Genomic DNA, 27,246 nt, shown 5'->3' with positions numbered 1-27,246 from the left:
TTGCAGGGGGGGAGCTTCACAAATGATGAAGCAGCACTGCAGGTGTATCTCTGTTTCTCTCTTCTCTCTCTCTCTCTTCCCCCTTTCTCAATTTCTCTCTGTCCTATCAAATTAAATAAATTGCAAGAGGAGGATGCAAGAAGGAAAGAAAGGAGAAAGAAAGAAAGAAAGAAAGAAAGAAAGAAAGAAAGAAAGAAAGAAAGAAAGAGAAAGGGAAAAGTTGCCTGCAATCAAAATTGCCAGGCCCATTAATCTTGTGTCTGGAAATTTATTCAAACATTTATTCATTATATTAAGGCATAAGACAGTCAAATATGGCCATACCACAATATTTAGTATAAGTATTTCAAAATCTTAGACTTTGGAGAGAAAAATTCCCTTTTCTTGTGTTAGTATCACCATATTTGATATTCTTTTGACCTTCTCACTGTTGTGAAATCTAATATAAAGTAATTTAATTTTTATACCAAGTCAGATGTTTTTAAGTAGCCTAAAAAATTCAACCACTATATGTCTGTCTTTTGCAGCTGAGCAATATGGAATCTTACAGTGGTTCTCTGGGACTAGAGGTACTTATAGACAATGTAAAGAGTGGATATGGGGAGCCGGGTGGTAGCGCAACAGGTTAAGCGCGCATGGCATGAAGTGCAAGGACCAACATAAGAATCCCGGTTGAGCCCCCAGTTCCCCACCTGAAGCAGGGGGGTGGGAGGGTCGCTTCGCAAGCGGTGAAGCAGGTCTGCAGGTATCTGTCTTTCTCTCCCCCTTTCTGTCTTCCCTTCCTCTCTTGATTTCTCTCTGTCCTATCCAACAATGACAGCAATAACAATAATAATAATAATAATAATAAAATAACAATAATACTAACAACAAGGGCAACAAAATGGGAAAAGGTGCCTCCAGGAGCAGTGAATCGTACATAGTGTAGGCACCAAGCCCCAGCAATAACCCTGGAGAACAAAAAAAAGAAAAAAAATTAATCGACATGGAATTTATATATATATATAAAAAAAGAGTGGACTAGAAGCTACCACAGATAAGAAGACAACAGTCTATCTTAGCCTCTACATACAGGAAGTACTTATAAAAGTGTATAAAAAGACTATTGGGGGACAGGCAGTGGAACACCTGGTTAAGCTTACAAAGTACTGTGCTCAAGGATCTGAACAAGAATCCCGGTTCAAGCCCCTGGTCCCCGCCTGCAACGGGTGTTTTTCACGAGTGGTGAAGCAGGTCTTCAGGTGGCTTTCTCTCTCCCTCTCTGTCTCTCCCTCCCCTCTCAATTCTCTCTACCCTGTTGAATAAAATAGAATAAAAGACTATTCTGATAGCAAAAGGATCAGAAGTAACTGCCTATAGTGACCATGAGAAGGGCAGGCTTGTAAGATGGGGAGTGGAGCTGAGGTAGTAGAAGTAGGGAACATAAAAGGTGTAAAATACTGTGATTTAAGTTTTTAAATGGGCTGTTTAAAACCTCCTGATATGAATATCTAAACAAAACAAAAAGCAACCAGATTCATCTTCCTAGAATAATTTGGTCACCTGGCGGAAGAGAGGTCATTTTTATAATCTAGAAATATTTTCAGGATCTCTTTGATTCTATAAATGAATCTGATTTGAACATACGTGTAACCAAAAAAGGGCACTAATGGAATCTGCTATGATTTTTTTTCTTGGCTTTTAGTTTTAAATTAAAAAATAAAAAAAAGTTTCAGAGTTAGGCAAGTGTCATTCACTATTTCTGTGTACCTCTGTTATTTCTCAGTCCTCACTGAGGAAACCTGAATTTGTTTTTGTAGATGACATGATATAGCTAATCTATATATGAGGTGTGGAATTATAGGACCTTAGATGTAGAGGATTCAGTTAACCAGCTGTTAAAGTTCATGTATGTCTCACCAGTCAAGTAAGAGCTGGGTTCTTTGTTATTCTTTAATTTCCTTTTGTTCTCAGTCCATACTCCTACATCTTTCCCTACTCCACACTGTTTCACTTTATTCAGATTTGTCTGTACCATTAAATTCGTATGTTATTTTGTGTGCATCTTTTTTTTTTTTTTTTTTTTTTTTTGACCAGAGCACTGCTCAACTCTGGCTGATGGTAGGGGTGGGGTATTGAACTGGAGACTTTGGAGCCTCAAGCACAAGAGTATCTTCGCATAACCATTGTGCTATCTACCCTCCACCTGCATCTTTTTTTTAAATTGAGTTCTAGTTAGCATGTAAGTAATTTCAGATGTACAAATAATTGATTTTTGCATATCTGTGAAGTGATACTCCAATATATCTAGGTGTTATCTGTTACCATACAAAGTTTTCTTTTCCGATGAAGACTTTATCCCAGAGAGTTAAAGAATAGGAAAGCTATCAGGGGAGGGGATGGGATACAGAGTTCTGCTGGTGAGAATTGTGTGGAGTTGTACCCCTCTTATCCTATGGTTTTTGTCAGTGTCTCTTTTTTATAAATAAAATTTTTAATGTATTCTTTTGATAACTTTTATATATGTAGTAGAGTATTATTAACAGTAGCCAAATGTTGTTCCCATACCTTATTAATTTTATAACAATTTCATATTATTTACAACGTGTTTGTTCCTTTTGGCCTCCTTAACACATTTTGCACATTCTCTCTCCCTCTCCTGGACCCTCCAACCCCCTGTTAACCACCTGTTTGTCCTCTGGAACTATGAGATTAGATTGTGGGTTTTATTTTGTCATTGTTGTCACTGGGACTTAATTCCTCTGGGCTGACTTTTTCAGATAAAGACAGGGGGAATGGGGGGAGAAGAATTGACATCACAGCACCAAAGCTTCCTCCAATATAATGTCCCAGGCAAAAAAAAAAAATCTTTTCGCATAACTATTATGCTAATCTTCCCAACCCAAGAATTGGCATACCTAAAGTCTTTTTGTGTCTGACCTATCTCATGCAGCTTGATGTCATCAAAATTTGATTATGTTGTATCAAAGGGTATAATTTCATTATTTAAGTAGTAGTAGTAGGCTGGGTGGTGACACACCTAGTTGAGTGCACATGTTACAATTTCATTATTTGTATAGCTGAATCATTATTTTATTGTGTGAATATACATATGGTTTTCTTTATATATACATGGATAATTAGATTGTCTCCTTGTCTTCACTATTGTAACTCCTGCTCTAACAAACATAGGAACAAACCAGTCCCTCCTGTGTGGATTTACTTTTCGTATACATAATGATATAGTTCTCTATATCCCATTCTGTTTATATTAAAGTAACCATGTTACTGTGTGTGTTTCTAACTTGTTGTTTCTAATCACTGCCTGGAATCCAAGAAAAAAAAAAAAGTATATATATATCACATTTGGTTTATGACTCAGCTGTTACTGCCACAGATAATGCTTTGGTGTATATCCTTCCAAATCACTTTATGGTTTACATCTGTGAGTTAAGACGACTGAATCTTTTTTTTTTTTAATATTTATTTATTCCCTTTTGTTGTCCTTGTTGTTTTATTGTTGTAGTTATTATTGATGTCATCGTTGTTGGATAGGACAGAGAGAAATGGAGAGAGGAAGGGAAGACAGAGAGGGGGAGAGAAAGATAGACACCTGCATACCTGCTTCACCGCCTGTGAAGCGACTCCCCTGAAGGTGGGGAGCCAGGGGCTCAAACCGGGATCCTTACGCCAGTCCTTGTGCTTTGCGCCACATGTGCTTAATCCACTGTGCTACCGCCTGACTCCCTGAATCTTTTTTTTTAACATTTATTTATTTATTCCCTTTTGTTGCCCTTGTTATTTTATTGTTGTACTTATTGTTGTCGTCATTGTTGGGTAGGACAGAGAGAAATGGAGAGAGGAGGGGAAGATAGGTCGAGAGAAAGATAGACACCTGCAGATCTGCTTCATCGCCTGTGAAGCGACTCCCCTGTAGGTGGGGATCCTTATGCCAGTCCTTGTGCTTTGCGCCACCTGTGCTTAACCATACATAGTTAAGCTTAAACATAACATAGTTAAGCTGCCCCTCGACTCCCAGACTACTGAGTCTTATGGGATATATATATATAGAGAGAGAGAGAGTTGATTTTTCTGGAAGAACTATGCCAATTCACTTTCATAGTAACAGTTCATTTAAACACTTGGATAATCCTGCTTTCTGTTTTGCATGCTAACTGGTATAAAGTGATACCTTGTGGGGGTCAGGCGGTAGCACAGTGGGTTAAGCGCACATGCGCGAAGTGCAAGGACCAGCGCAACGACCCGCCTAAGGATCTGTGTCCGAGTCCCCGGCTTCCCACCTGCAAGGGGGTCGCTTCACAAGTGTTGAAGCAGGTCTGCAAGTGTCTATCTTTCTCTCCCCCTTTCTGTCATCCCCTCCTCTCTCAATTTATCTCTGTCCTATCCAACAACAATATCAATGGCAATAATAACAATAATAACAACAAGGGCAACAAAATGAGAAAAAATGGCCTTCAGGAGCAGTGTATTCGTGGTGCAGGCACCAAGCCCCAGCGATAATCCTGGAGGCAAATAAGAAAAAAAAATTACCTTGATATATATATATATATATATATATATAATAATACTATTGAGTTCTGGCATATATCACACTGAGCAACTCCTATATGCATGGGCCATGATTTACTACTGAGTTATTCCCCAGCCTGATATCTAATATCAATTTTTTGTTCCACATATATGCTAGAGTATCTTTTCATGGTTAAAGCAATTTTTTATGATTTTTTGATACTTAAATACTTGTACATCATAATAAATCGCTCTAGGTTCAGTGTCTAACTTATGAATGGAGATACTTTTATTTACTTCTTTTTCTTATTTTTATTGAGGTGGGTGGGTTTTCAGTGCGGTCGTTGACACATGGATGCAATTTCATTATGCAACAGGGTTTCAGAGTTCTCTTCCATCTCGCCCTCCCTTGCCTTCCCCATAGTCCTTTGCTTTGGTGCAGTACACTGTACTTAATCCATTTTTCACTTTATGTTCCCTTTCCCTGTCCCTTTATTAAGTCCCACTTATAAGTGAGATCATTCTGTAGTTGTCCTTCTCTTTTTGGCTAATATTGAGAGACATTTAACTGTTACAGTTAGGTTGAGTCATATGCAGCTGCCAGTTGCTGATCACTTTTTGACCTATAGAAATGACAGAAAACGTGGTCTGATACAATACTGTTGAACACATCAGCTTTTTCAGAATTTTATTATTCTAAATTATGTAATGGCTGTGTGCTGTGAAGTGTTTTCTTCTTTTGAATTTTTCTTTAGGATAAAAATCTTAAAAGGAAGGATAACTGACTCAAAAAATAAACATTTTTATAACTGTTGTTACATTTTGACAATTAACTTTCTAAAAAAGCTGTATTATTTTATATCATCTATCATTTATTTGTTTAATGTTATTTATTAATGAGAAAAGATAGGAGAAGAGAGAGAAAGAACCAGACATCACTTAGGTACATGTGCTGCTGGGGACTGAACTAAGGACCTCATGCTTGAGAGTCCAATGCTTTATCCACAGCACTACCTCCTGGACCACACCATTATCTATCATTTATATCATGACTACAGTAGTTTTACTCTAGCTTTATCATCATTATATGTCACTATTTAAACTATTGGTAAAACATTGTTACCTCATTGTTATTTGTACAGTCAACATTAATCATTTATTCAAATATTCACTAATTAATAGTAATATATGAATAAGGGGAACTTGTGCCCTGATTTCATCATTTTATTTTATTTTATTTTGTTTTTTATTGTCACCATGGTTATAATTGGGCTAGGTGACTGCACCATGAATTTATGCTCACAGCTGCCACTTTTTCTTTCACTCTTTTTAAAAAATTGAGACAGAGAAACTGAGAGGGACACTTGCAGCATTGCTTAACATTCATGAACCCACCTCCCTACAGGTGGGAACCAAAGGTTTCAGCCTGGATCCCTATACATGATAATGTGTATGCTCTACTGGGTCCTAGTTCACTTTTTGTTTTGTTTTTTTCCCCTTTTGTTGCCCTTTTTTTTGGTTGTTGTTGTTGTAATTATTATTGTTATTGATGTCATCGTTGTTGGATAGGACAGAGAGAAATGGAGAGAGGAGGAGAGAAAGTTAGACACCTGCAGACCTGCTTCACTGCTTATGAAGCAGCTCCCCTGCAGGTGGGGAGCCGTGGGCTCGAACCGGGATCCTTAGGCTCATCCTTGCACTTAGCACCACATGTGCTTAACCTGCTGCGCTACCGCCTGACCCCCTAGTTCACTTTTTATTAGTTTTTTGCTTGTTTGTTTTTGCTTTATCAACAAAACTCATTTGTAATTTGCTATATATAATATCTATTTATAAAAGTGAAATTATTCTAATGTTTTTATTCTCCAGATGACATTCAAAACAAAGCACATGATAAAAAGGAGAAAAAGATGGTGGTCCAGAAGCCCCATGGTACTATGGAATACACTGTAAGTATAAAAACACTGGCATAAATGTTAATAAAACTAGAGATTTAGGGGTTGGGTGGTGGTGCACCTAGTTGAGTGCATGTGCTATAGTGCACAAGGACCAGGGTTCAATCCTCGACCCCCACGGGCAGGGGGAAAGCTTCACAAGTGATAAAGGAGGACTGCAGGTGTCTCTCCGTCTCTCTCCCTCACTATCTCCATACTCTCTCTTTTTTTTTTAATTTCTTTATTGGGGAATTAATGTTTTACATTCAACAGTAAATACAATAGTTTGTACATGCATAACATTCCCCAGTTTCCCATAACACAATACAACCCCCACTATGTCATTTATCATCCTTCATGGACCTGTATTCTCCCCACCCACCCACTCCCACCCCAGAGTCTTTTACTTTGGTGCGATATGCCAATTCCATTTCAGGTTCTACTTGTGTTTTAGTTTCTGATCTTATTTTTCAACTTCTGCCTGAGAGTGAGATCATCCCATATTCATCCTTCTGTTTCTGACTTATTTCACAGAACATGAATTTTTCAAGGTCCATCCAAGATTGGCTGAAAATGGTGAAGTCACCATTTTTTTACAGCTGAGTAGTATTCCATTGTGTATATAGACCACAACTTGCTCAGCCACTCATCTGTTGTTGGACACCTGGGTTGCTTCCAGGTTTTGGCTATTACAAATTGTGCTGCCAAGAACATATGTGCATACAGATCTTTTTGGATGGATGTGTTGGGTTCCTTAGGATATATCCCCAGGAGAGGAATTGCAGGGTCGTAGGGTAGGTCCATTTCTAGCCTTCTGAGAGTTCTCCAGACTGTTCTCCACAGAGGTTGGACCAATTGACATTCCCGCCAGCAGTGTAGGAGGGTTCCTTTGACCCCACACCGTCTCCAGCATTTGCTACTGTTACCTTTTGTGATGTATGACATTCTCACAGGAGTGAAGTGATATCTCATTGTTGTCTTTATTTGCATTTCTCTGACAATCAGAGACTTGGAGCATTTTTTCATATGTTTCTCTATTTTGTTGCCCTGTTCTGATACTGTTTTAGCTTGTTCAGCTAGTTGCATTCTTAGCTCAGCGATTTCAGCTTTCAGCTCTCTAATAACCATGAGATAATTAGTATTTTCTTCCATAGTCTCATTTGTTGTTCCTGTATTTCTGATTACAATTTTTTCAAATTCTTTACTCACTCCTGTTATTATTGCCTTAGCTAATGTTTGGATGTTGAACTCGTTATTTTGTGCTTCACCCTCTGGAGGACTTTTAGCTGGACTCTTGTCCTGGTTCAATTCTCCAATATTTCTTCTTGTTGTTTTAACCATTTTATATATTATGTTATGAGTTCCCTTGATCAGTACTTTTCAAATTACTGATTGCTATTGCCTGGATTGACTTGTGTCTAAGTAAGTTAATTAAAGGGTTCACAGTGGTGGAAGTTAACAGTTGTTTCAATAGTATTTTAATCCCTGAGTTGGAGCTCAGTGGTTTAAAAGCCTCTTTTTTTTTCTTCCCTGTAGGCTATGGGAGCCTGAGGGCTTTTAAACTATCAATAGGCTTCAGCTTAATCACTGACTCCTGACCAAGAGATAAAACAGGGTGTGGCAGAGATTATCCGGTGGTTATGGAAAGAGACTTTCACAGCCCCTCAGCTATGCCACCGAGGTATAGGTCTTCTCCTGAGTTTCCTGGTTAGATCTCTGTCCCCTGGTGTCCCTCCCTGTTGCTGCTCCAGATTCTGAGGGTAGTAGCAATGGAGACTCAGAGTTGTACTTGGTGAGTCTCTGGGGAGTCCTCTCCTCCCTTCAGCTGTCCCCTTGTTGGTGGAGCAGACTGGAGGTGGTGTCTCAACTGATAAACTGCTGGACTGTTAGCAGTCACTTAATCTCTCCTTACGCTCCTCTCTTCTCTCTGTCACCAGCCACATGTGTTTGTACTCACTGGTGATTTAGTGGGTTCCTGTGGTCATTCTAGTCCAGTCTTGTTTCGGTCCTGGGTGATCTCCTTTGGTATTCCTAGTTGATCCAGGAGAGAGCCACACTCCCCTTTCTATTTCTCTGTCTCTACCCAAATAAATAAAGTAAGTAAATTAAAAAATAAAAAGACCCTAGAGATTTACATCATGTTTCTCAACCTGTTCTTTAGACCCATCACACCTGTCTACCCATTAAATAAGGAAGTTTCTCAAGACCTGTTGTAGTTCATTTTCCTTCTCTCCATGTCTCCAAGAAATCTCTATAAATCCAAGACTTCAATTATTTTTGATATGGCGATGACTACCAATTTTAGACCTCCACTCAGGAGATACATTTGGAGTGCCAAAACCCTGTGTTCCGTTGCTGATCTTATCTATGTACCTCCATGTTTTACTCATTTTCAGGAAGCAGTGGTTCATTATCCATATATTTGTACACACCAAGAGGTTTACCCTTGACATCTCTACATATTTCCCATGCCCATCCCCACTTTTTCTGGCCATTCAGATTCCTTCATTTTACTGTCTCATAGAATCATGTCCCTTTACAGAATTTCTCAATTTAACATTGTTGATATTATTGGAGTGACTTGTTATTTTTGTATATCTATCTTGTACTTTAGTGAATATATCCATGGTGACAAAATAGGCCCCTTTGTGCTGAGCATTTCAGATCCTGTGTTTTCAGTGTGAAGACTTCTACATGACTGAATCCACAAGTGATTAATGCTATGCATGTGTCCATTAACTTCACATTGTGTGCTTCGTACTTATCCGTCTCATTTTACCATGAGCTACTTGAAACCAAAAGCTGTATTATTTTTCCCTAGGCTTCACACATGGTGATACTCAGTTACTCACCTGTTTTCAATTCACTCTGAAATAGCATTGTTGAGGGGTGTTCTAATTTCTAAGAAGAAATTCATTGCTGTTGCCTTTGTGTTTTCTTAATGTATTCTCTTTCTACTCATTATTTGTATACCTTGCCAGACTATTTATTTATAAGGGAAGGAGCCAGGCCTAATCCCTCACTCCTGCTTCTTTGAGAATAGCAAATCTTTTCCAAGCCTCTGTAAAATCACATTGAAAAGTCCTTGTGACTTTTCATGCTCAGTCCTGTGGACAATTAATCATATACATTTTTGTGGCTCATAATGGCCCTATTTTTTTCCGGAGAGGATTGGGGGATGATTCTGCATATCACTTTACTAATTCCACAATATGTTGATTCCTACTACACCAAGAGAATACCTCACCTCATGGTAGGCACTTGAGAAGCGTTGCATTAAACTACATTATCATTTGTAATTGTTGTTAATTATAAAGCTATGTGTTTATCCACCAGTATATTCATAAGCCCCTCCGAAATGAGAATGTTTGCTTATTGTGTGATGCTTCACATGATAAATTCTTGGCATCACATTGAGAGTAAAACCCAACCTCCGAGTTAATTAATGTAAGCAGGTTAGCAAATTAAAAGTGTAACTATGTCCACCTGCATGATTTATATGTTACGGAGGATAGTTGTATTCAGTGAGTTATTATGTCTACTTTTCTTTGGAAATTAAAAGTTAGTCATAATTCTGCTCTTCAGCTGGATCATGTTGGCACTTAACTGGATTGCTCATGTGGATTCTGACCTATCGGATGTTCAGGCATTTTGGTTTACCATTGGTTTTAATGATACTAGTAGCCTTCCCAGGGTTTGTGACGATTCTATATGTATATTTTTTTGTGTGTAATAATTCCAGATTATCTCCCCTGAAGTCCCCATAGAGTATCTTCTATATATTTTATAAAAATCATGAAGCAGGGGGCTAGGTGATGGTGCACCTAGTTGAGTGCATATATTACAGTGCTCAAGGACTCAGGTTTGAGCCCCCAGCCCTCATCTGCAGGGGAAAGCTTTACGAGTGGTGAATGCAGTGCTGCAGGTCTCTCTCTCTCTCTCTCTCTTTCTCTCTCACCGCCTTCCCTCTTGATTTCTGGCCATCTCTATCCAATAAATAAAGATAAAAAATTAAAAAAAAGAAAAGAAGTTTAAAAAATAATGAAACAAATTTATTGATCACTTGTTGGGAAGTAAGTGCTTTGCATTTTGAAGCAGAATTTGTGACTATTTGTATTTAACAAACAAAGAACTTGAGACACAGAAAAGTTAAGGAAATCAAAGTCACTTATCAAGCAAGTGACAGACCTGGAATTTAAGTCTAATAGTTTGTCTTTAGCCTGTGTTCTTTTTTTTTTCCCCAGGGTTATATCGCTGGGGCTTCGTGCCTACACTAAGAATCCACTGCTCCTAGAGGCCTTTTTTCCTCCTTCATTTTATTGGCTAGAACAGAGAAAAAAATTATTGGGAGGAGAGTTAGAGAGAGAGAGAGAAACAGAGAGACACCTGCAGACCTCCTTCACTGCTCATAAAGTGAACCCCCTGAAGGTGGAGAGCCAGGGGTTCAAATCAGGATCCCTGCACGTGTCTTTGGGCTTCCCACTACGCACACTTAAGCCAGTAAGCCAGCACCCGACCCCTTCTGCTTATATTCTCAATCTGTATCTTTCTAATTCCTGAACGCCACTAGATATGAATAATTATATAAGTATTAGAGCATATATTTTAAAACTATTAATTGTGCTAGAGATAGTTTTGCCCTAAGGAAAGGGAGGTGCATTATTTTTTATAATTATTCCATATTTAAAATATATATGTATTCATATTCTTACTTGTTCTAGAATGTCTTTGAGGCTATTTAGTGTAATCTACAGACTTTATTACCTTCTCATGTGGTTGATGGAGGTTTTACTACTAAAAGTAATCGTAACTTCATTTCTTTTTATTATTTTTTTATTTAGGGGCTAATGATTTCTAGCGTAGTATTTAACACATAGGCACAACCTCTCATGTCTCCTTGGCAGGCGTCTAGGAGACCGAACAGCAACCCAATGTCCCTTCATCCCATCACTCCTCCCCCAGAGTCTTTTGCGTTGGTTGGTGTAATACACCACACCTAATCCAGTTTTCACCCTAAGTTTTCCTTTACTGTCCTTAATTTCTAAATTCAACCTTTAAGTGAGATCATTTGGTATTAGTCTTTCTCTTTCTGACTTGTCTCACGGTGACTTTAATTCTATGTCTTTACCTACTTGCCATTTCATGTCATCATATAACAAAACTCTACCTAATTCAAACCTTATCTGGCGAAACAGTTGTGCTTATGGAAATTCCCCTTGATGCTTCTATCAGTAGACCCCTTGGGGCTACTAATGGGGATACCATTCATGAGGTTGACCTCTCACTAATAAATTGCATCTGATGACCTTGGATAGGGAGTCTGTTTTGGATATTGACTTGACTACAAGCAACAAACTTATTTTGGGATAGAAACGTTTACTGTGGAATTTCCAATGCATTGCCCACTTTATCCCTATTCTTCTCTTCTACAGAAGGGATGATAAAATGTATGTAGCTGGAACATATTAGAGTTAGAGAATAATTTTTGCTAATTTTCTGACTATGAAAAACTTATTTTATTGACTGTTTACAACTATTGGGAAATAATCTGAACTTTTAAGACTTCCTTAACTTTTACTGTACTGACTAATTAAATATTTGAATACCTCATGTGTGTAAGACACTATGTTGAGACTGGAGAAAATAGGCAATAATAAACCACCAATCATAAATAAGCCTGTGCAATAAGAAACAACTTGATCAAAGGTTGCAGAGAGTGAAAATAACTCCGTTTTTCCTGTGGATATTACTTTATGTATGTTTTATTTTTAATTTTATTAGTTTTATACTTCACCACATGGATTTATACTCCACACATCTTTAGTTGTTACAGAGTTAGTTTAAAAATCTATTAATGAGGGGGACCAGGTGGTAGTGCAGTGCACAGTGGGTAAGTGCACATGGTGTGAGGCACATGGACCAGTATAAGGATCCTGGTTTAAGCCCCCGGCTCCCCACTTGCAGAGGGTCACTTCACAAACGGTGTCTATCTTTCTCTCCTCCTCTCTGTCTTCCCCTTCTCTTTTGATTTCGCTCTATCCTACCCAACAACAACAGCAATGACAACAGTAACAACAATAACAACAAGGGCAACAAAAATGATGGCCTCCAGGAGCAGTAGATTCATAGTGCAGACACTGAGCCCCAGCAATAACCCTAGAGGAAAAAAAAAATCTGTTAATGGAGAGTGACATTAAAAGCTAAAAAAAACTGGTGATGAGCTGTCTCTGAGACTTTGCTTTTCTGTGGTTTTATTAAGGACTGATAATATATTCTTATTTTTTTCCATAAAACCTCTGGATGTGACTGTGACTTTTTCATTCACTTAGTTAAAATGAAATGTGGTATTTTTTTCCCTTTAACGTATTAAATCTTGTGTATTTCATTATTCTAGGCTGGAAGCCAAGACACTCTCAACTCCATAGCACTGAAGTTTAACGTTACTCCCAATAAATTAGTGGAGCTGAATAAACTTTTCACACATACTATTGTTCCAGGCCAGGTAATTAATTTCTCATGAAATACTGCTTCAGAAATCTTACTTTTGCTTTTAGTGCCTTATTATTAGTGTCACAGGAGGCAAACGCTAGAAGAAGAAGAAGTGTCACAGGATCATCAGTAATAATGTAGATGCTTCAGTCTTTAATCCAAGGAATTCTAAAAGTGTCTAGTAATTAGTGTTTCACAAATTATTAACAGATTTCTTGAATATTATTAATTTATGTTGTATGTGTTACTTCAGATATTAAGAAGAGTTAATACATATCTTCCTGCAAAATACCGTGCCGATACTCTTAGATTATATAATTTAGAATTTCAAGTTTCAGTTAAGTCTTATCCTAAACTGCATTATTGCCATCATGCTACTTTAAATGTAAGTGTGTGTTTGTGTGTGTATTCCCCACCCCCAAACAGAGACAGAGAGGCACAGCAGTGGAAGATGGGGTAGAAGAAACCACAGCACTGAAGTTTCCTTCACCACAGTGGGGGGCTGGGCTCAAACCTTGACCAAGAAACACATCATCTATGTAAGCTTTTTTGCTGGCCCATTCATCCTTCTACCTTATGTAAAATCTTTGTTATTTTTGCATTCATTTAAACAGCATGACACAATTAGTCATGCCAACGCAGAAATACTCAGGATGATTAAGAAAAGGTCATACTGGGGCCAGGCAGTGGTGCATCTGGTTAAGCTCATGTATTACCAAGTGCAAGTACCCAGATTCAAGCCCCAGCTCCCTCACCTGCAGGGGGTCTGCTTCACAAGTGGTGAAGCAGGTCTGCAGGGGTCTGTCTTTCTCTTATCTCCCTATCCTATATAATAATAATAATAATGCCTGCCGGGGAGCAGTGGGTTTATAGTGCCAACACCAAGCCTCAGCAATAACCCTGGGGCAATAAAAAAATGAAAATGGTCATACTTTTTGGAGGATGGAGGGAAGAAGAGAGAGAGAGAGAGAGAAAGAGAGAGAGAGAACAAGAACACAATCCAGAGAGTCGCTCTGGCACATGTAATGTCAGGGATCGAACTCAGGACTTGCACATAAATTCAGTAATCATTACTATAACCTCTGCACTACCTCCAGGCCAGCACAAGTATGACTCGTCATTACCCTCCTCCAAATTTTTCCTGAATTTATATTTAACTGAATTGACAAATTATGTATTTTGTAGATTAATCATAGGTTGATCCAGCACAGTTTTGTACCTTTCACATAAAAATATATTTTTTTATTTAAAAAAAAGAGACATTAACAAAACCATAGGATAAGAGGGGTAGAACTCCGCACAGTTCCCACCACCAGATCTCCATATCCCATCCCCTCCCCTGATAGCTTTCCTATTCTTTATCCCTCTATTGTTTCTACTCCTAAACTATGGACATGACATCGGTAGATCCTGACTAGGGCCAGGTTTCAAGTTCATGCAGTGACCACATTCTGGTTCCATTGTTGACTTCCTAGAGATTCTTCCTGTGTATCAGCTAATATTACAGCAGCATTTCATTCTTTCAGGTTACAGACAGACTTGTTTCAGTGTGACTTTATTTAAATAATAGTTATATTGGTTTTTGTATTTGTTTCAAGGGCAGCACTTGAAAGCCAACTGGCTGTAAGTTAGCCAGCTTTTGTCCTCTTTCTATTTTTGATATCTATTTTCTCCAGTCTCAACACAGTGTCTTACACACATGGGGTATTCAAATATTTGATTAGTCAATACAAGGTAAAAGGTAAGGAAGTCTTAAAAGTTCATATTATTTCCCAGTAGTTGTCAACAGTCAATAAAATAAGTTTTTCATAGTCAGCAAATTAACATTATTCTCTAGCATGTATCTATTAGATTAAGATTAAATACTATACCTACTGAAACTTGGCTAAGATAATTTGGGTCGACTTCTTGTTTTTTCACTATATTCATACACAAAATACTGGTGCCACATTCAGTAACTTATAAAGACTTTTTAATATGTTCACTATAGGGATTTTTTAAAAATACCAGAAATAGGAACCGCAGATCTTTATTTATAGTACAGTGGCTGTTTGACCCAGATGAGCCATTTGGTGATCACTTTGAGATAAGAAAAAGAACTTGTCCTGGGCAAGTAACCATAGGTGAGAGGTGATTTTCAAAAGTAGTTACCAGGGAATTTATTGAACTGAAATCCTATTGTAGAGCTCTTGTTGTGTTAAAAAAGGAAAGAAAAAAAAATCAGGGGCCAGGCAGTGAAGCACACACATTATAGTGTGCAAGGTCCTGGGTTCAAGCCCTTAGTCCCCATCTACAGGAGGAAAGCTTCACAAGTAATGAAACAATATTGCAAGTGTCTCTATCTCTTCCCCTATTTCCCCCTTCCCTCTCAATTTCTCTTTCTCTACATAGTAAATAAGTAACAAAAAGTAAATATTTTTTAAAAAGTTAATTTCTGAAATTAGGAGTAATGTTGAATTCCTTAGATACTCATTCTAGCCATTGTTGTCCTGTTTAGTCCTTATATAACTAATATACTAAGAAGTATTCACTGAACAATTATGTGCTGTTAATTGTCTTTGGACCTAAATGGATTCATGATTTTGCTGACAAAGATAAGGAGTCAAGAAGTATGACACTGAGGGGCTTTTAAAATCTGCATGTCATCTTTTGCTTCAAGATGTTTAAAATATTTTGCTTGGTGCCTGGAGGGATAGGTATCTCTCTCATGAGAGTAGAACTTTTAAATCAAAACTGGTTTTATCTGCTGTTATTCTAGAAAGTATGAAACTCGCGTTTTAGAGAGCACAAATAGGAGAGGTGATTCTTAGTTCTGCTCTGGAGCTGTTGTTACTTTAAAAAATTAAAAAATATATATCAGACAAACTTTACAAAAAACATTATAGTATTTTCTTCTCAGAAATTCCTGAGTTTCCCATTCTGAAATTTACATAACATTTGATAGCATATATAAAGAATATAATTTATCAGGCATTTCTTTCTGCAAGCACTCAGAACTTATCTTGTGATATATAGCCAATATTTTTTTATATATATAATGGGATACATTGGCTACACATACTTAGTATTTCTAGGTTAAAATAATGAGAGCTTTGTTTTTAGATCTTTAGCCAAATCCTCCATTTGCCAGTGTGTTTCATTAGACTAAGAATTATTGTCTGAAGCCAAGGGGAAAACCTCAGCTGTCCTATGATCCAGACTCACTGCCATATTCAGATAGCACTTATTCTAACAAATCTTTGGTTTTCAGATGTCACCTTTATCTACACTGCAGTTAAGTGACTAAGTATAGGGATTATCCCTTTGATTTAATACTTAGAACACTTCAGGCAACAGAATCTCAGTTGTGTTGCCTGACAGTTGTCAAAAGTTCAGTTGAAAAAAAAAATATATATATATATGTGGAGAGAGAAGTCCTTAGGATAAGTGTTATCCATTCATTCATCTTGCCTAGATACAAAAGATAAATAAGAGACATGTAAACACATATTTGTAAATGACTTTTATTGAAGTACAAACTTTTGTACTGCCACTTACCCTTATTAAATGTTACAAAAATTGTTTCCCAGTGGCTCAAAAAAATTAAAAATAGAAATTCCACAGAATGCAATTATTCTTAGCTAAGCTATTTCAACTTTCAGCTCTCTAATAACCTTGAGATATTTGTTTTCTTCCAGAGTCTCATTTGTTGTTTCTGTGTTTCTGATAACAATTCTTTCAAACTCTACTCACTCTTGTTATTTCCTTAACTAGTGTTTGGATGTTGCCCTCATTATTTTGTGCTTCACCCTTTAGGGGGCTTCTAGCTGGACTCTTGTCCTATTCATTTGTCCAATATTTCTTCTTGTTGGTTTATCCATTCTATATAATATGTTATGAGGTCCCTCTTTCAGTACTTTTCAAATTACTGATTACTCTTGCCTGGACTGAGTTTTGTCTAAGCAAAGTAATTAAACTGTTCACAGTTGTGGAAATTGACAGTTGTTTCAATATTATTTTAATCCTTGAGTTGGAGCTCAGTGCCTTAAAAGCCTCTTTTGTTCTTTTTCTCCCCTATAGGGTATGGGAGCCTGAGGGCTTTTAAACTTTAAGTAGGCTTCTTAGCTTAATCACTGACTCCTGACCAAGAGATAAAACAGGGTAGGGCAGAGATAACTCAGTGGTTATGCAAAGAGATTCTCACAGCCCCGCCGCTAGGCCACAGTGGTATAAATCTTCTCCTGAGTTTCCTGGTTAGTTCTCTGTCCCCTGGTGTCAGCACAGGGCCTCCCTGCCGCTGCCCCAGCTTCTGAGGGCAGTAGCAATGGAGACTCACAGCTGCATTTGGTGAGTCTTAGGGGAGTCCTCTCCTCCCTTCAGCAGTCTTTTTGTTTGTGAAAGAGACTGGAGGTGGTGTCTCAACTGGTAAACTGCTGGACTGTTACCAGCCACTTAATCTCTCCCTAAGCTGCTCTCTGTCCGCAAGCCACAAGTGTTTGCACTCACCAGTGATTTGGTGGGTTTCTGAAGTCGTTCTAGTCCTGTCTTGTTGCAATCTCAGGTGGTCTCACAATGCAATTATTCTACTGCTGAGCATTTCCTTCAAAAAAATACAGAAACACTAATTTGGAGAGACAGATATCCTATTTTATTATAATAAGCTGAATGCTGGAAATAGCCTCTGTGCCTTTCTATAGATAGTAGAGAAAATGTAGTTTATAGAATACTACTTAGGAAATGGACTACTATTCAGATATTAATAAGAAAGAAAAGAAAAGAAAAGAAAAGAAAAGAAAAGAAAAGAAAAGAAAAGAAAAACCTGCCACTGCAACAACTTGGATCTAGAGTGTTTTGTACTTAGTGAAGTAAGTTGGACAATGCTATGTGATTTCATGCTTGTGGTACATAAAACTAAATAAAATAGTCACACTCTAAAAAAATACAAGTGATCATTGTATTAACTGCTATATATCATAAAGGATAGTCAAGCATAGGACACTCTCTTGTGGGACATATTTGTACTTCTGAAACAAACTTACGGAAATTGAATTCTATTTTCTAATGATGTATCCTCTTGCACTGATTGTCTGGAAACTCAGAGCCAGCTTTATAGCCCACTGTAGCAAAGAGTAGTGCAAATTTTGGAGCATATCTTCTCAATAGTAATCTGTTTTCCCATTAACTCACCTCCATCCATGTCGACTTTCCCTCTTTCATCTTACAGTACCTTTTGTTATTCCCTTGCTTCAAGAACTTTTCTCTTCATTAGGAGTTATTTCAGCTAACGTAGATGTGAGACAGATAACAAAGTTGTTCATGCCAACAGAATTTTATGTCTGAGGCTTAAAGGTCCTAGGTATGATTTATATATATGTAATATTTATTTATTTTCCCTTTTGTTGCCCTTGTTGTAGTTATTATTGTTATCATTGTTGTTGGATAGGACAGAGAGAAATAGAGAGAGGAGGGGAAGATAGAGATGGGGAGAGAAAGATACACACCTACAGAACTGCTTCACCACCTGTGAAGCGACTCCCCTGCAGGTGGGGAGCCAGGGCTTAGGATGGTCCTTGCACTTTGCACCACGTGTGCTTAACCTGCTGTGCTACCGCCCAACTCCCCCTAAGTTTGATTTGATCCCCTACCATCACCACCACCATAAACTAGAACTGAGTTCTGACAGAAAAGAGGATTAAAGAAAGAAAGAGAGACAGAGAGAGAGAAAGGAAGAAAGAAAGAAAGAAAGAAGAAAGAGAATAGAGAGAGAGAAAGGAAATAGAGAGAAAGGGAATGAAAGAATCAGAAGCAGTGAATAATAATTTTGATCAGTTGTTATAGCATTACCTATAAGGGTGGGCTGGGTGATGGCACACCTGATAGAATGTATATATTACCATGTGCAAGGATCTGGGGTCATCAAGTCTCAGGTCCCCACCTGCAGGGGGAAAGCCTCACAAGTGGTGAAGCAGTGTAGCCAGTGTCTTTCTTTCTCTCTCCCTCTATTTCCTTCCCTCTCAATTTCCCTTTGTCTCTATCAAAAACAAGACAAAACAAAACAATAAAACTGGCAGGAGTGTCAGATTCATCATGCAAACACCGAGCTGATTGATAACCCTGGTGACAATAAATTTGAAATATATATATATATATCTTCTATAAATTTGTTTTATAACATTAATAGTCACTATTTTACAATTGTATCTGATAACTAGAAAAACATAGCATGTATCATTAAAAGATATATGTTGAGTGACAGGATCATAGTAACACTTCAGGAATGAGAATTTATCATAAAGGTGTTTTGTACAGGTCAGGGCATTTGTCTTTGTTTATGAGAAGAAGAATGAGAGAATGTCATGTTTTCTGCAATTAATTATTTTCTCTGAGGTTCCTTTTATCACTTTTATTTCTGGACAAGTATTGCGCACTAACCAGTTGTGCCACTGGAGCTCCAGTATCATTTTTATTTCTATGTGGTGTCTGGGATTAAAACCAAGGACTTTGTTTTTCTTTTCAGGTAACTCAGATAGTAATGGGAGAGGAAGTACTGAGATTACGTATTTTACATTACCTCCAAGAGTTTATTTCATACATGTTAGTAAATTTATGTGAGTGTTATATATTAATACATAATGTCATTACAGTTGATAATACTATGGGCTTATTTGGAGTTATCAAGCCTAGATTTGTTCTGTTTCTCAATGACATAGGTGTTCTGTTTGGAAGCATGCAATGCTTTTCTCTCCTCTGCTTCCTCATATGAGGGAGACATCCCTGGAAAAGTCTTCTCCCCCTATCAAAGTTTTATATGCTGTTCATGGCTTTACTTGTACCCATCTGTTTCATATGACTTGCCCAGGATATTCATCTACTTTGCTGCCTGTTTTATAGGTAGGTTCCTGCAGTCACTATAGGTGTTTTCTTTCTTTCTTTTTTTAATTATCTTTATTTGATAGAGACAGGCAAAATTGAGAAGAAGAAGAGAGAGACAGAGAAGGAGAGAGACAGACACTTGCAGCACTACTTCACCACTCACAAAGCTTCCCCCCCACCCCCCCGCAAGTGGTGACCAGGCGCTTGAACCTGGGTCCTTGCACATTATAACATACACACTCAACCAGGTGTACCACCACCCGGCTCTGCAGGTGTTTTCCAGCACACATTTATATCATGAATTAACCTAGATCATCCCAGGTTGATTATAAGTTTCCGTGAATGCCAATTATGTCTTAATTATACAGCTAGTAGAATACTATGCAGGAAGTAACTTCTCTAAACACTGGTTAGTGGTTTGCTTGAATCTTGGTGTTCACTTAGTTCTTCTTTATCATATTCAGGTCCTGTTTGTGCCAGACACCAACTTTCCTTCTGGTACCATAAGGTTATCGTCATCCAGTCCTGGTGCTACTGTCTCTCCTTCATCATCAGATGCAGAATATGATAAACTGCCGGTGTGTATGTCACTCATATACTAAAGCACATATTTATCAAAAGTATTTTATGAGGTGTAGAATTCTGTGTTCTTTTTCACAAGATTTCATCTGCAATCCTCCCTAAGGACTGAGGTCAAGTGATTTGTCTTTTGTTGTAAGAATACATTCAACCCAAAAGAAAGCAATTCACCTTAGGTCTCAAAGACAAAAGTATATACATTATATGAAAGTATGAATTTAATCTCTCAATGAAACTCATAGAGAATGGCCTCCTCCTTTTTTCTTAAAAAGTTGAAATAATTCAATTTTTGAAATATTCAAAAATTCAAAAATGAATGCTTTCCTATAGGTTAATGTTCAGACACCTAGTGAGCCATTTATATGTGTTCACATAGATGTATATTTTAAAATTTTTGTTTGATTTATTATTCTATTTTTTATTTACTTATAACCTATTGTTACAATTGTGATATGTTTGTAGGACAAAAAATATTCCACTCTCATATTCAGATTATGTAGGAATAAGCTATTTAGTAGAAACATGTATGAATTGATATTTTATAAATACTCTGTTTTGAAAAAGAAATGCTTTTATTTGATTTTGGAAAATTTTATCTTCTAAAGGATGCTGATTTAGCAAGAAAGGCCTTAAAACCCATTGAAAGAGTCTTATCATCCACTTCTGAAGAAGATGAGCCAGGCGTGGTAAAATTTCTAAAAATGAATTGTCGCTACTTCACTGATGGAAAGGTATATATGGCTATGTGATTGGTGTCTGTGAAATGTATAGAAAGCTCAGCTGGGCTCCATATTATTAAAGGCAGATCGTCCTGTCCTAAGTTTCAGCTGGGATTTTACAGTCATCTGTTTTCCTGTCTTGGCTTCCTGACATTTTACTGATTGATAGAAGAGTAGTCATTGAATAGGAATTTAGTTCTTTGTGACTTTGGATTTATAGATTTTTTTTTCATTCAGTTCTTGACCTATAAATTAATAAGGAGATGGTGTAATATATGTTGAACAGTAAACCCTGGAATAAGTTTCACTACATTTAAGTCGCATCTCTATCATCCTATGATAGACTATGAGACCATGGGCATGGTATTTAAATTTTCTAAGTTTACATTTTCTTAATCTGTAAAATAGAGTGACCATTTTAACCAATGGGATATGGTAATTATAAGAGATAATCTGTGTGAAGAAGAATTTGGCAGTGGGGCCAGGCAAGCACACATAGTACAAAGCACAAGGACTACTCAAGGATCCCAGTTCAAGCCCCCTCCTCCCACCTACAAGGTTGGGTCTCTTCACAAGTGGTAAAGCAGGTCTGCAGGTATCTGTCTTTAATTTTATATCTACCTTCCTATCACAATTTCTCTATGAATGATTCTGTTGAATGAGAGAGAGAAAAAAAAAAGGGTATCAGAAGCAGTGGATTTGTAGTGCCAGCACTGAGCCCCAGCAACTAGAGGCCAAAAGAAAAAAAAAAAGAACTTGGTGGCTAGCGTGGAAATGTTACTAACCTGTTTGCTGCTGGTGCATATTGGTATTAAAAATATCTGCAATCCAACACATAGTGAGCCTCTGGAGAAGGACCTGCGTTGATATAACGTGAATTTTAGCACTCCCAGAACCCTCAAGCCTCATTCCAAATGTTAGAAAAATAGATCATAGGTATGGACTTAGAACTTTTGCAAACGAATATAATCCCTGAAATTAAAAAAAAAAAAAATTGCAAAGGTGAGTTCCACTACACTCATTAACTCTGCCATAGCATTTTCTCTGAGAGTCATCTGCTGTCCTTGCTAAATCATACCCCTGTGGTCATCAAGGTCTTCAGTATAAACTGACCAGGCTTCAGACTTAACTTCCCAGCAGACTTTTTCTTTAATATCTGTAGTTCCACTATATTCACTTCTGACCACACACATTTCATTTTCCTATTTGTGTTGAATTTTCCCGGATGTGGGCTCTCTTAGTACTTTAAAAAACACTAGGAGTATTCATTTGACTCTCTAACAATAACTCAGTAGCACAACTCCATTATTCATATGACTCTAAGACTTCCTTCGCACAATACCATGCACTTGTTGGGCAGGTGAGAATGAGTGCTGAGTGAATTATGAAGAAGCTAGCTGTCTACTGGAAAAGCAAATGGGACAGTGCCTCTTATGCAGACAGGAAATTAGGGAAAGGAGGCAGACACCCCACCATAATTGTACCATTAAACAGCTGGACTAGAATGAGACTCAGTTAGTTACTTGCCAAAGCCTATCTGTTTTCTCAGCTATACCAAATAGCACTCAACATTGTATTTCTTCTGAATGTATTTCTAGCTCTCTGGGAGGTGAGGATTTTCTTATGGGAGAATCTGATTCACAGTCAGTGGAATGGCTACCTGAGTTCATTAACTGCTGATGTACTTCCATCTCTGTCTATAATGATTCTATCCTGCTTTCTCCTGCAGGGTGTCGTTGGAGGTGTCATGATTGTCACGCCTAACAATATCATGTTTGATCCTCACAAGTCTGATCCCTTGGTCATTGAAAATGGGTGTGAGGAGTATGGCCTCATTTGCCCCATGGAAGAAGTGGTTTCCATTGCCCTCTACAATGACATTTCTCACATGAAGATCAAAGATGCCTTGCCATCGTAAGAATTTTTTTTTTCTAACTGAAAAGTTAGTTGGGTGAATTTGGTGTAATTAAAACAAGAGGGAATTTGTGAGAGTGAGAGATTATGTTGAGATAAATTTGAAAACCTACAAACCTACCTCTGGAGAATGGAACTTTCCCTACCATTGTTGATCCACACTGAGGCCAAGATCCTATAGGGGCCCACAAAGGGGTCCATTATGTTGTTCCTGCTGGAGATGACCAGTAACAGTGGAGAGAGGGATCTGTTAGAGATCTAGGCCCAGAGAAACTTTAACAGTACAAAGTGAAGGTAATTTGTAGGACTGATGAAAAGTGGGAGGAGGAAACTAGAGCCCTAACCCATGTATAATCACCCCCCCCCAAGATCAGTAGGTTTCCCTGAGTTTCTCCACTCCTCAGCTTTTGATGACCCTACCCAACTTCAGCATACTATAATTATTACCAAAAAAGGAATAACTTGGAAGTTTCTAAATTCTTTCCAATGTGTCCAAATGAGAAGTTTATGTGCAGTATAGTAGGAAAGACAGTCCTGCATTACAATGAAGTCTGAAGCCATGTGCTATCTTGTCTACCACTTATGACTCTGATCTGCAGTTGTTCAGTCTCAGATCTCAGCTGGCTTATCTGTAGAATGAAATGAATTTCATCCTTCAACTATAAGGCTGTTGAAAGAAATTAAATACATGGATGTACCAGAGTACCCGAGAAAACAGTCTGGAGTCTAATATGTTCATCCTGATGTTAGGATGTTTGATTCAAATCTGAAACTCTGATCATTTTTCTGTGGGAACCATATTCATAATGAATTGAGGCTTCTTAAACGTCTTAGTGTATGTCTCTGATGATGTAAGACTGTGGAGATGAGTAGCTTATGGTTTTTGCCCTTGAAGAGATTCAATCTAGTGAGTGCAATTGACAAATGATAGAAGTTGTAATTTAATGGCACTGTAAATGGAATTGTACACAGTATCCCATGAGAGCAGCTCATATGGAGGGAGTACCCAGTTGCATTAGAATCATAGATGAGAAGGGAGAAAGAAAATGAGTTAATTTTGGAATGAAGGAATAAATATTGTCTTCTCTGAGATAAGAGAAAACATGACAAGAATAAAGTTATAGTTAAGTTTGGAAATGGGTTGGAAGTAGGCAAATATAGACATTTCTTGCCCAATGATGGGATCTAATGGAGTAATCAGATTGTACATTTTCAGTTTCGTTTATGTTTTCTTTTTTTTGTGGCCCTAAAGTTTCAGGTTTTTATTTAATTTCTTTATTGGGGAATTAATGTTTTATATTAGACAGTAAATACAATAGTTTGTACGTACATAACATTTCCCAGTTTTCCATATAACAGTACAACCCCCACTAGGTTCTCAGTCATCTGATTTGGACCTGTGTTTCCCCCCCACCCACCCCAGAGTCTTTTACTTTGGTGCAATATGCCAGTTCCAACTCAGGTTCTACTTGTGTTTTCTCTTCTGATCTTGTTTTTCAACTTCTGCCTGAGAGTCAGACCATCCCATATTTATCCTTCTGTTTCTGACTTAACTTCACTTAATATGATTTTTTCAAACTCCATACAAGATCGGCTGAAAATGGTCAAGTCACCATTTTTTATAGCTGAGTAGTATTCCATTGTGTATATAGACCACTACTTGTTCAACCACTCATCTCTTGTTGGACACCTGGGTTGCTTCCAGGTTTTGGCTATTACAAATTGTGCTGCCAAGAACATATGTGTACACAGATCTTTTTGGATGGATGTGTTGGGTTCCTTAGGATATATCTCCAGGAGAGGAATTGCAGGGTCATAGGGTAGGTCCATTTCTAGCCTTCTGAGAGTTCTCCAGACTGTTCTCCACAGAGGTTGGACAAATTGACATTCCCACCAGCAGTGCAGGAGGGTTCCTTTGACCCCACAACCTCTCCAGCATTTGCTGCTGTTACCTTTTCTGATGTAAAACATTCTCACAGGAGTGAAGTGGTATCTCATTGTTGTCTTTATTTGCATTTCTATGACAGACTTGGAGCATTTTTTTCATGTGTTTCTTGGCCTTTTGGATCTCTTCTGTGGTGAATATTCTGTCCATGTCCTCTCCCCATTTTTGGATGGGGTTATTTGTTTTCTTGTTGAGTTTGGCAAGCCTTTTATATATTTTGGTTATTAGCCTCTTGTCTGATGTATGGCATGTAAAGATCTTCTCCCATTCTGTGAGAGGTCTCATGGTTTGGGTAGTGGTTTCTTTTGCTGTGCAGAAGCTTTTTAATTTGATGTAGTCCCATAGGTTTTTTATTTTCTTTATTTAAGAAAGGATAAATTAACAGAACCATAAGGTAGGAGGGGTACAACTCCACATAGTTCCCACAGGTTTATGCTTGCCTTAGTCTTCTTTGTAATTGGATTTGTTTCATTGAAGATGTCTTTAAAATGTATACCAAAAAGAGTTCTGCCAGTATTTTCCTCTAAGTAGTTTCTGATCTAACATCTAAGTCCTTGATCCACTTGGAATTTACTTTTGCATTTGGTGAAATATAGTGGTTCAGTTTCATTCTTCTGCATGTTTCAGCCCATTTTTTCCAACACTGTTTGTTGAAGAGACTCTGCTTTCCCCACTTAATAGTCTGGGCACCTTTGTCAAAGACTAGTGTCCATAGATATGGGGGCTTATTTCCAGGCTCTCAATTCTATTCCAATTGTCAGTGTGTCTGTTCCTATTCCAGTACCAAGCAGTTTTGATGACAATGGCCCTATAATAAATACAATTTGAGATCTAGAACTATAATGTCTCTAGTTCTGTTCTTTCTTCTCAAGGCTGTTTTGACAATTCTAGGTCTTTTCTGGTTCCAGATAAACATTTGTAGCATTTGTTCTATTTTCCTAAAAAATGTGGTTGGGATCTTGATGGGGACAGCATTAAATTTGTAGATGGCTCTGGGTAGTATATTCATTTTGATGATGTTAATTCTTCCGACTCATGAACATGGACTGTCTTTCCACTTCTTTGTGTCTTTTTCAATTTCCTTGAGTAGTGACTCATAATTTTCAGTATACAAGTCTTTCACTTCTTTTATTAGGTTTATTCCTAGATATTTTATTGTTTTTGTTGCTATAGTAAAAGGAATTGATTTCTGGTTTTCAATTTCTTCTAGCTTAGTGTTTGCATAGAGGAATGCCACTGACGTTTGAATGTTAATTTTGTGGCCTGACACCTTACTGTATTGCCTGATGATCCAAAAGCTTCTTGCTGGATTCCTCAGGATTTTCTATGTATACTATCATGTCATCTGCAAATAAGGAGAGTTTGACTTCTTCTCTTCCAATCTGTATGCCTTTAATTCCTTGCTCCTGCCTGATTGCTATGGCAAGAACTTCCAACACTATGTTGAATAATAATGGTGATAGTGGGCAGCCCTGTCTAGTACCTGATCTGACTGGAAATGCTTCCAGTTTTTCACCATTGAGTATGATGTTGGCTGTAGGTTTGCTATATATAGACTCCACTATCTTGAGGAATTTTCCTTCTATTCCCATTTTTGCAGTGTTTTTGATCATAAAGGGATGTTGTATTTTGTCAAAGGCTTTCTCTGCATCTATTGATATGATTGTGTGGTTTTTGGTCTTAATTTTGTTGATGTGGTAGATCACATTCTAGCTCCTCTTTACTTAATTTTGGAAGTTCATAGGTATCTAGGAAATTGTCCAATTTTTCCAGATTCTCTAGCTTGGTGGCATATAGTTGTTCATAGAAGCCTTGCATGGTATGCTGAATTTCTGAAGTGTCTGTTGTGATATCTCCTCTTTCATTTATGATCTGATTTATTTTGGTTAATTTTTGTTTTGTGAGTCTGGCTAAAGGTATGTCGATTTTGTTCACTCTTTTAAGAACCAACATTTACTTTTGTTGATCTTTTGTATGGTTTTCTGATTTTCAGTGTTATTTATTTCTGCCCTAACTTTAGTGATTTCTGTCCTTCTGGATGCTTTAGGGTTCCTTTGTTCTTCTTCTTCTTCTTCTAGGTTTTTAAGATATGGAATCAGGCTGTTTATGTGTGCTTTTTCTTGTTACCTAATGTGTGCTTGTATGGCTATGAACTTCCTTCTCAGCACTGCCTTGCTGTGTCCCAAATATTTTAATAGCTTGTGTCTTCATTTTCATTGAACTCTCAAAACATTTTGATTTCTTCCTTTATTTCCTTTGACCCAGTAGTTATTAGTGTATTGTTGAGCTTTTGGGACTATTTTGT

General features: G+C 37.6%; 1 protein-coding gene across 4 annotated transcripts in view; it reads left to right on the top strand.

Annotated features, from left to right (window-relative positions):
* The window catches only part of NCOA7 (nuclear receptor coactivator 7), a 202,331-nt gene that overhangs the window by 106,307 nt on the left and 68,778 nt on the right, over window positions 1-27,246 (top strand). For all 4 annotated transcript variants that reach the window (XM_060190505.1, XM_007528336.3, XM_060190504.1 and 1 more), the window contains 5 exons: window positions 6,379-6,458; window positions 12,838-12,945; window positions 20,249-20,362; window positions 20,969-21,094; window positions 22,812-22,996. In XM_060190505.1, coding sequence (XP_060046488.1) covers window positions 6,379-6,458; window positions 12,838-12,945; window positions 20,249-20,362; window positions 20,969-21,094; window positions 22,812-22,996 — 613 coding nt within the window. The remainder of the gene's footprint in view (window positions 1-6,378; window positions 6,459-12,837; window positions 12,946-20,248; window positions 20,363-20,968; window positions 21,095-22,811; window positions 22,997-27,246) is intronic.

The sequence above is a fragment of the Erinaceus europaeus genome, chromosome 4 (genome assembly GCF_950295315.1).
Source record: "Erinaceus europaeus chromosome 4, mEriEur2.1, whole genome shotgun sequence".
Classification (NCBI taxonomy): Eukaryota; Metazoa; Chordata; class Mammalia; order Eulipotyphla; family Erinaceidae; genus Erinaceus; species Erinaceus europaeus.
The sequence above is the reverse complement of the archived record's forward strand: the minus strand, read 5'-3'. Positions and strand labels throughout refer to the sequence as shown.